We start from the raw sequence: 10,796 nt of genomic DNA on the forward strand, positions 1-10,796 counted from the left end.
TTTAAATAATAAAAAAAAGCAAAATGCAATTGATGTGTACAACAAAATATTATGTTTTTGGAAACATGTTTAAATTATTATAAATATTTTTGGCCAGAAATGTCAGCCCAAAGAAGGATTCATTGTATAGATTGGTGGTGGAATAGTTGTGTTGACCCGGTATCAAAATATTAATCAGAGAGGCTTAATATGTAAAAGATGGTGAATCAGAAGTGCCAATCCCACGACTTTCCTTATCTTAACCAACTGTGGGTTTGACATTTTGAATGGAAACAAATCTTTTACAATTCCATTTTGTTTTTGAAATGGCTTTTGGTAATTTCACCAATTTCCCCACTCCACCCATTCGTCTGACACATAAAGTAAAGATGGTGTTGGGTGCAAAACGTTTTTATTGAAATTGCAAGCGCCCATGGAAGTTGCCTCAATGTCTTTTGTTTTTAGTATCATGTGCATCGTCTCATTCATCGAAGATGTCATCCACGCTGCCCCTATTATCATTCCTTAAAAATTCTGTATTAAGGATCAAATTATATAAGACGTAATTGATAAAATAACAAGACTGAAATTTCACTTCTTATAGTGTATATAGATAAATTTTAATAAAAAAATTAATTTATTTTTAATTTGACCTAAAAAATTAGTTTCCTCAATTTAAAATAAAAATAAAAGACAAATTAAATCTATGTGCATTTCCCTAGGTACATACATACCTAAAACCTAGACAAATAAAATCAAGGGAGCTACTTGAAAATGTTTTTCAATGCAAAAAGCTGTAAAAATAACAATATGGGCAGTTTACCACGATTCAACAGAATCTAATTCTATTTCCGCTATTCAGATTTTTTGTTTTTAACAAAAAAAGAGAGAAATCAATAAAACTACAAAGCTAAAGGTTCTTCCTATTCATCATCATCATCCGCCTTCCTTTTGGTCACCGTTAAGATCGAAGGATTGAGATTTTCTACTGCTTTTGACCCTCAACAATCCGTACAATTTCTTAAACTCCTTCACCGCATTGGCTCCTTCCTTACCAAAAACCCCACTCCCTTCACCCATTTCACCTGATAATTTCCTCGGCCCATTCTCGGTCGACCGCCGCCCGATATTCAAAGCCCCCCTCCCATCGCCGTCCGTTTGCAAGGCATGAATGACGGATTTCAAAGCTCGGCTCGGCGAATTCCGGTTGGCGATCATTAACTCCCCAATCTCAGCCGGGCTTAAACTCGACCCGTTTTGGAAAATCTCCTCTACTTGCGGAAACAGCTTATGATCCTTGAGCCCCAGGTAACTATTGGCCAGCGTTTTAAATGCCGTGAAATCGCATAGGGGAAAATGTATATGAACATCAATCCTTCCCGGTCTGAGAACCGCCTGGTCGACGTGATCCTTGCCGTTCATTGTGAAGACCATGACCCTTTCTTCGCCGCAGCTGGAGGTTAACATCCCGTCCATAAAGTTTAAAATTCCCGACAAACTGACGGCCGTTGATTTCTCCGACAAATACCGGTCAAGATCCTCGATGACAATCACGGATTTGGCCGAGCTTTGTAACAAGAGAAGTTTAAGGTCGGAGTCATCGGAAACTTTGGACAAATCAATGTCGTAAACATCGTAACTCAAGAAATTAGCCAAAGCTGCGATAAAGCTTGATTTTCCAGTACCTGAAGGACCGTAAAGGAGATAGCTTCGTTTCCAAACACGACCCAACCTATGGTAATACTGTTTGGCTTTGAGGAAGGACTCGAGATCGGATTTGACTTTGTTTTTAAGGTCAGATTCCATAGCTATTGTTTCAAACGTTGAAGGATGCGTGAAGGGAACGCATCTCCACCGTCCCTTTTGATCATCGCCATGGCCAACGACGTTCATGTAAAGCTTCAAGTCTCGTTTCTTCTCATCTAAATCATCGGAAATTGAGTGGATATGTTGAAGGTAAGGCCGGAGAACTCTTCGTTTATCGGCTTTTCGGATCTTCAACACCAAATTGTTATCTTCGTTGATCCAGAGAATCTTGGCACCCAGAAAATCGTCTTCGATTATTTGGCTGGGGTCGAGGCGGAGAAGGATTTCATTTGGTTTTTTGCCGGTGAAGAGATTGGTGAAATCGGAATCTTCAACGGAAGTGAGTGAATTGAGATAAACAAAAACTTTGTGATAAAGTTGGTTTCTTTGCATGCTTTCATTGAATTTGGGGACTTTGAACAACTGGTAGACATGAAAGCAATCTTCAAAAAGACGCCACTTTTTCTTGACAGTAAAAATCAGTCCGGTCTTGATCAAAACAACCCGGAAAAGAAACAGGAAAACGAAAGTTATAAACAAGAGAAAAAATGGGTTATAAAGAATTGTCATCGGTCGTCAGAATCCAGGAAGAAAGGGGGGGTGGAACTAGAGGAGGAGAATTTCAAAGGCGAATTTTGTTGCACCTGGAAAGAAAAACATGTTTTCTGAGAAAAGGAAAGAAGAGAAAATACGAATTTAAGGGGATTTGACAGAAATCTTGTGATTGGGTTGGGGCAGAGGGTTGAAGGAAAGATTAAAGATTAAAGAAGGGAGAGTGTTGGGGGGGTGACAGACTGGTAAGTTTTAAATTGGGGAGAAAGTTACCGGCAAGTTTGATGGGTCAAAATTCAAAACCGCAGCAATGGGAGAGATATGGTGTTTCAGGAAAGTCACTCTTAACTCTTCCATATCTATATTATTTAAATTTATAATTGAATTACTATTTAGAGTTAATTAAATTAAAAATTATAATACGTAATTAAATTAAATTAAATTATTTAAAATTTTTATTTTTATTTTAGTAAAAGTTAATAAAAATTAAAATATGCATACTATAGAATTTGAATCAATACTAATTGAATTAATAAAATTTTAAATTTACCGTATAATCAAAGTTTTATTTTGAAGTATTTTATACATTTTAATTTTAATATACACAATTAATTATTTTCATAAGTTGTATATATATATTATTAATATTGTTAATTGAGTTAGTGTCATAAGTAAACTTAATACCAACTCAGGATTGATGACAACACAATGATAAACAACTGTATTGCATTTAGTATTGTTAATCGATGTATTTAATCTAATTTTTTATTTTAATATCATACATATTTTGCGTGTTATTATGATTAATTAGTTTCAAACCACATGTTTTATTATTTATTATATATTATATTTAAACACACATTTATGTTTCTAAATCAGTAGTTTTCACATACATATATGTGTGATAGGATTTCTAGTTATATATAAATATTCTGACTGAGTTGGTGGCACCTATAATTGGTCCCAACTCATTTATTAAATTACCAAAATGCTTTTATTTCAAAAAAGAAATAAATACTAATTTAAGGGTATTTTTGTTTTTTACATAAAATTTAGGAAAAAAATTATACTTTTGGTCGGATTTGAACCAAAACACCAATCATGTACTCTTCCAACTTAGCTATTCCAAATTAAAGTAATAATTAATTTTATACGAGTTCTTAATAAATATATTATATAATTATTTTACTCACATAATGAGTATGTCATAATTTTATTGATAATACTCTCAATTGAGTTAATGTCGCCGATACTAACTTAAGAAAAATAACAATATTATAATAAATAATTTGAGTGCATTTAATATTCTTAATATGATATATTTACCTATTTAAATTTACTTTTACTTACAACTTAAATTATTTTTTATTTTAATTCGCATATATCTCATATGTGTTATTATTACTAGTTTCAGAGATTGCATTTAATTATTTATTGTATTTTATTTATAAGCGCAATCATGTATTCTAAATACGTGGTTTTCACACTCATACATATGTGATGGAATTTCTAGTAATTATATAATAGGAAAATATTTAGTACACTATTAATAAAATTTTTAAACTCCACAAATAAAATTAAACAACTAACATATAGTAAAATATTTAAAAATAAATATTAATGACAAAATTTTAAAACTATTTATAACACTAATATATCAAATATTAACCTCTTATAATTTCACCCGTAATTATATTTGTAATCTCAAATTGGATCAATTGGCTTGTATTTTTGTAATAATTGATTACATTTATTTATTTACATATATAGTCCGGATTATAATTATGATTATATTTCACTTACACTTGAAATCTACTAATACTCCTTAAATTAAAGAATATACGGATTATGTTAAATTCGTTTAAAAAGCACAACAATTACTAATTTATTTCACATTTAGGATGTGAGTGACCATTTTAGGTAACAATTAATAAAAATTTAATTGAATTTTTGTTAAAATTGGGACAAAAAAATCCATCAATTCAAATTGCTTTTAAAAGAATATGATTTACTTTATAAAAATAATATTTTAATTCTTAAATGAGTTAGTATTCAATTCACTTGCGATGTCAACTTAATTAAAAAATTAATATATACTATATAATATAAATAATCATGTGGTGTGGTGTGGTAATTAGTCACATTATTGCTTAATTATGAGGTTGAGGCTTTAATTTTAACCACGAGAATAAAACATATTTCAAATAAAATATTTTTACATTAAATAGATGAGAGATTTGAGAAAGAGGTATTCAAACACCTTTTGAAAAATATAAAATATTATTCAAATAAAAAAAATGATTGTTGAAAGTTGAAGCCTAAAAATATGAAATTGATGGGGGTAAGTTGATTAGTTTACGTTCCTAATGGCTTGACTTGTACCTAACACCGTTAGTAAGTCACGTATTTAATTAATCTACAGATGTATGGAAAGATGGCATGTCCCATTCCATTAACCCACTTCTTATCTAATCTACACACGACGGGAATCTCAAATTATAATTACTCCAATCAAAGAATTGTTAAGCCATTCATTTTATATTTTATATTATTACAAAAAAAAAAAAAAAAAACTTAAATTAAAGTATAAATGAAATGAAATCGTCTTGTCATTCCAGAATAATGGAGAAATGGATGTCACCGACTCTAACTTTAGAAAAAATGGCTTGGACTGTAAACAAACTGGCCTTGAGTTTTCACAGCTAGATGCAAGAATTTTTCAAACGGCAAGTGGCCAACTTTTAAGTAGTCCTTTATTCTATTTTCAAAGCCTCCTGACGTCAATTCATCTAATCACAGCTTAATCCTTTTTTATGTTTTTATTCCTTTGCAATTTTATGTCTTACGCGGAGTCACAATAATTGCGTCTTTATCTATTTTTTAATTAAGTTTAGTGTTGAATATTTTAAGAAAAGTCGAATTTTATCATCAATTTTTAAAAAGAATCAATTATTTTTAAATAAAATCTTAATTAAAATGTTAATTTTTAAATATAAAATTTGCATTATAATCCGAGTGTATATCATATTAATTATTTTGAATTTTTATGTTTAGAATATTTGTTAAACGCCATATAAGGTAAATAATGTAATGTTAATATAAAATACATGAAGATTGCTATGCAAGTTACCATGCTAATATTTTTAAAATTAATATTTAAATTAATATTCCTTTTCTCACTCTTTTTTAAAGATTAGCAAAAAGATTATTATCTATCTTTTTCCTTTTAAAATATTTATTTAATGATATTTTATAAGACATTTATCAAATATTTTTCCTGGCTAAATTATGATTATTTACTATTCTTTCATCCTATTTATGGCATTACTATTAAAAACGAATCAGCAGGGATGACAAATAAAAACATTATATAGAATAAGATCAAAACCCACATTTTCATACTGATTCGAATGTGAACGTAAATTTCAAGATTTTAAGATAAGATTAAGTATTAAGAAATGAAATTAAATAAATGGTATTTTTTAAAAGAAAGAGAAAACAGTTGGCCACTAAAATCGAACTTGCTTTAATGTAGCTTGAGGAAAACCATTTTTGTTGCATAAAAGGCACTTTTAGAAAAGGGTAACTTTGTGGTAACATGATTCAATCTAAAAGTTTAAAAACACTAGGCAAATTGTTTTCCTTTTCTTGTCCAATTAAGCTTAAAATTCAAAAATGTTTTAGGCCACGAAATTCCCACCACATTACTTTGACATATATTCTCATCAAATTGTGAAATGTCAACCTCAATTTTCATACTTTAATTTGGCTGTTCTTTCTGCTTTACTGTTGGGGCAAATACGGACAGCCTTTCCACTATTAATACCTTTTATTGTTTGGACCATCCCCCAAGATATAACAAAATATGCTAATTATTAATTCACTCTTCAACAATAAAATAGAGTATCCTCTTTTAATAACGTCTTGATTTCATGCGGTGGTTCCTTAAGAACCACAAAATATTTAATATCACTACTAGTCATCTTGGTTAAACGATCCATCACTTTATTATTTATTTTTCGGATACTTTTGAATTTTACTCTCTAATCTTTGTGATACAAGTCATGAATCAATTAGATTTCAACAACATTGCTCACCGATGCAAGACTTTTTTTAAGAATTTCAATAAGCAAAGCATTATCACTCTTCAATTTCACTTGCTTAAACCCTTTATTCCAAGCTAGTCTCAAGCCTTCAAAAACAACTTTGACTTCAATCTAAAAAATATATGTGATATTTACTGACATCTTGAAACCAAACAATCAGTCACCACTTGATTCTTAAGCCACTCCGCCAATTGCTGCTCTTGAACCACATCTTGATAATGAATCATCAATATATGAGATTTAATTAGCGGAGGAAATTTGATTGATATTTCACATATGAGATTTAGATATAGTTGGATAAATATCTTATTAACTAATTAATAAATAAAATATTTTGTAATTAAAATTAAATAGTTACTATTAAAAACATTATTCAAAGATTGTGTTTTCGACCAATGAAACTTTATGCTATCTAAGCTTTAATCCAACTATAAAAAATATTTATTTTTGTTAATATCGCAAATAATATGTACTTTTTTTTTGCAAAGAAATATTTTTTTATTTTTAAATTTCAAAAATAAAGTTGTATAGCTGGATTTTGTTGTGTTAAAAAAAAGGTTTTATTATAATAATGTATAAAAGTATATAAATAAGTATACGTAAAATTTATTTTTTAGAATAGGTTTTTTTTTTATAGCTACCTCAACACGACAATTTTGGATGTCGAGGTCCCTTAAATTTTTTGTGCTGTTAAGTTTTTTGAGCTCATCAGAATTAGGAAACTGATTAAATAATCATTAAAACTATTTTGACACCTTTTGGTGTTGACTCGATGTTCTACTAAAATTTTTAAACCTCTAACCCTAACCATTAAGGAACTATGTAAAGGTTGTGCTTAATACTCAACTTGATCTCGACACCTGTTAATATTGAAGTCCTTTTAAAAATATTAAACTAACCAAATTCTAAAATGACCTTTAAAATAAGATAAAATATGTAAATTTTATACTGACATTAGCACCAATGAGTGCCGAGGTCTGTTTAAAACCCATTCTTTAAATGAGATTTAAAAAAAAATAGAGATAAAATATTAAAGTTTAAAGTAGCCTACCACCCTTAGGTGGCGAAGTCTTATTAAAAACCTTAACGAAGCCCTAGCCCTAAAACCTATAAATAGCCTATTCTAATTGTTTATTTTTCATAGAAAATAAAAAAAGAAACTTCTTATATAAAGAATTTATAAATAAAAAATTTGAAGCTCTATAATGATCGTCTCTTTATTAAGATTAGAATAAGGACATTTTGCTAGGAATGCAACTACAATGGAATATTACAACGAAATACTTGTACACAAGTATTATAAGCATGGAACCCTATGGAGAATGATTCCAAGTTCAAATCAAGTTTAATCCAACAAACACTTAAATTATTTATTTCTAACGAAGAATCAATTTAGTAAAGTTTGTAATTATCAGTGAAATTGATTATAAGTGAACTGATGGTTTAAAACTAAAACTAAAACTAAGACTAAACTAACAATCTCGATTCTAATTTTCTAATCAAGTATAATAGTAGTGATTAGTGAATGCAGTTGATGAATCCATGATTAAACATTAACTTTTTTTTTACTAATTACATCATTACTATTCCTAATTCCTCTTAGTCCCTTGACTCAACTCGGAATCTAAGAATTGTCGCTAGACTGCAACTCTCACATCAAAGCCTAGCATAGACTAGTGTCACGGACTTAAGATTCTTGCCTTAAAATCCGTGCGGCCTTAGGCAGTTTCTTACTCCAAAAACGCCTAAGTCAGCCTAACTTCCACAAAAGAAGGATTCAACAGAATTCCTCCCAAAACACAACTCAAGCGAAAGCAACTCAAAGCCAACAAGATGAAAGAAGAATGAGATAAGAACAAGCCAAAGAAAATAAGAACACAAGAGAGAGAGATTTGAGTGAATGCTCTCAAGAATTCTTATTGCTCAAAACTCAAGTGATCTACAATAAGGGAAGAGGTTTCTTATTTATAGTTGAGCCTCTCCAAATCCAACGGTACAAAATTAAGCACATCAATGGCTAAGATTAAAAGGCACCTACCACCAAATATAAAATCATATCTTCTAAGATTACATATCTTATCTAAGATATGTAATCTTATAAAATAATATCTTGTAAGATCATGTTTCCATATTTGTCTAACTTGTAGATGGGCCTTCAATTTCTTCAAGCAACGGGCCGGTCCGATTAGGCCAAATGACCTCCTTCTTTCTTGATAGTTCACACAGATGTGTCATGGTTGCAGGCTCCCATGCGCAACCCATGACACTAGATCTCTTAACTCATTGATACTTAGCAAGTTGGCTAGGTATAATCAATTATAGTTTGATCTCTCATTTTTCCTATTTAAATTATGGCAAAATTTGTTAATCTTAGACTCAATCTTAGACATGCATTAAGCACACATAACCAAACAAGTAACATCATAATTACTGACAACAAGTTTATCATTTAATCACTTCATCATCAACTTTAATCACTAATAACATAAAATTTTCAACCACACACATGGATATCATGGAAAGACAATAACCAACAATGTAGTACATCAACATAATTGCAAGATATGATAAAAGTAGAGTTAGAAATACTCAATTAGTATTGATGCTCTAAAAAGTTATAAAACCCAGTCATGATCCACTTTTTTGTGTTCCAATTATCTAGCTAGTCTTGAGATCAAAGTAAAATTAAAAGAAACAATTTGTAAAATGTAAAATTGCTCTATTATAAATTAAAATTTACAAGAGCAAATGAAAAAATTATAATGAAAATCTCTAAAAAAAAAGCCTAAAATAAGAAGCGAATCTAGGGGGTTAGCAGGAGCCCTAAACCCCTAAAATAGAAAATTACTATTTAGGCCCTTTAAAAAAATTTTAAAATTTTAAAATAGTAAAGGTAAAATTGCACTTTGGCCCCCTAAAATTATAAAATTTTGATTTAATCCTTTAAAAATTATAAAGATATAAACTATTAAAAATTAAAATTATAAAAATTTTCTGGCTTTACCCCTATCCAAAATGTTGTAAACGGTTGGAGGAAAGATCACAGTTAAATATGATTTTACTGCTTGAGGTGTGACTAGCATTATCTTTTAGGATATTTCGCAGATAGCTTATCCGTCAAGACTCAACAAGCACTTCTGTTTTTGAAAGAAAATAGATATAATTCCATCATATAAGTTCATTTTTAACACTTTTTATATTTCAGTCCAAATCTCACCATTTAGTGCTAAGTTACTATTAATACAAAGTTTAACAAAACATATATAGGTCCATAATATAAAGTTTAAAAGGATTTAAACATAACTACACCATATGAACTTACCGAAAAAACAACAATAGATAAAGTATCAGGGACTAATCCATAATTTTCCTATATTCGTGAATATCCTCTAATTGATTTAAATTTAGATATAAATCATAATTTAATTCAATTATCAATTCCAAACATCATTCAACAGCATACTATAATTATATAAAATTTAAATTTCATTTATCAAAAATTCCTCAAGTTTTTTTATTTTATTTAATTTAGTCCCTAAAATCAAATTTTCTATAACTTTAAAATTTGAGTTTTGATTTTGAAATCGATCTCAATTCATCCTTTTACAACCCTCTAATATCTAAAATTATAGAATTTTAACCTTAATTTCAAAATATTTACACTTTAGTCCCTATGTTCAAAACTAACAACTTTCACTTTACAAATTAATCTTTTTTTCATATCTATGCTCAAAATCTATCAATTTAGAACTAAAAGCTTCAAGATTCAATAATGAAAACTTTTATAAAATTTAACAACTTTACAAAATAGTCCCTGGGCTAGTTAAATCAAGCTATTATGATATCAAAAACATAAAAATTACGAGAAATGGACAAAAATTAGCTTACCAATTGAAGAAAAAAGCTTGGCCTATAACACCTAAATTTCTAATAACCTGAAAATTTGAAATAAATGGAGGAGTAAATTGAAAGAGACCACAAGTTATAGGTCTCTATTGAAAGAAACGGGAAGTTGGAAATTGAATTGGACATGGTTGAGATCCAATTTTGGTTCGGTTAGAATGGAACCCTTCGGTTCCTTAGTGGAAAACATAATAATTTGCTATGGACAGTTTCATGAGGTTGTAATAGCGCGGAAAGGGCTATAAACAGCTGGAAATGGCTTCCATGGATGATTTTTCTTTCTGACTATGTTTCATTTTCTTTTCTTCACCTTCTTCGGTAGCTTGAAGAATAAATAACCATGGAAGTGTTGGATCTGGTGCCCTAACTATAGTATTTTTGTCTAAGTACACTTGTAATTTTTTTGAACAGATTGGTTAATAAAATTATTCATGAATTACATTAATACTT

At 29.5% G+C, this 10,796-nt stretch overlaps 1 protein-coding gene across 1 annotated transcript; it reads right to left on the bottom strand.

The window, feature by feature from the left end:
• Nucleotides 1-744: 744 nt before the first annotated feature.
• Nucleotides 745-2,562, bottom strand: LOC108466886 (AAA-ATPase At2g46620-like). The gene has a single exon (XM_017767243.2). It carries the CDS (start codon nt 2,353-2,355, stop codon nt 916-918), a length of 1,440 nt encoding a protein of 479 aa, XP_017622732.1. The 5' UTR covers nt 2,356-2,562; the 3' UTR covers nt 745-915.
• Nucleotides 2,563-10,796: the final 8,234 nt, after the last annotated feature.

The sequence above is a fragment of the Gossypium arboreum genome, chromosome 7 (genome assembly GCF_025698485.1).
Source record: "Gossypium arboreum isolate Shixiya-1 chromosome 7, ASM2569848v2, whole genome shotgun sequence".
In the NCBI taxonomy this organism is placed as follows: domain Eukaryota; kingdom Viridiplantae; phylum Streptophyta; class Magnoliopsida; order Malvales; family Malvaceae; genus Gossypium; species Gossypium arboreum.

What these genes read in the sequence shown, in the direction of transcription:
- LOC108466886 (XM_017767243.2), bottom strand. Translation starts at nt 2,355, where the DNA reads ATGACAATTCTTTATAACCCATTTTTTCTCTTGTTTATAACTTTCGTT.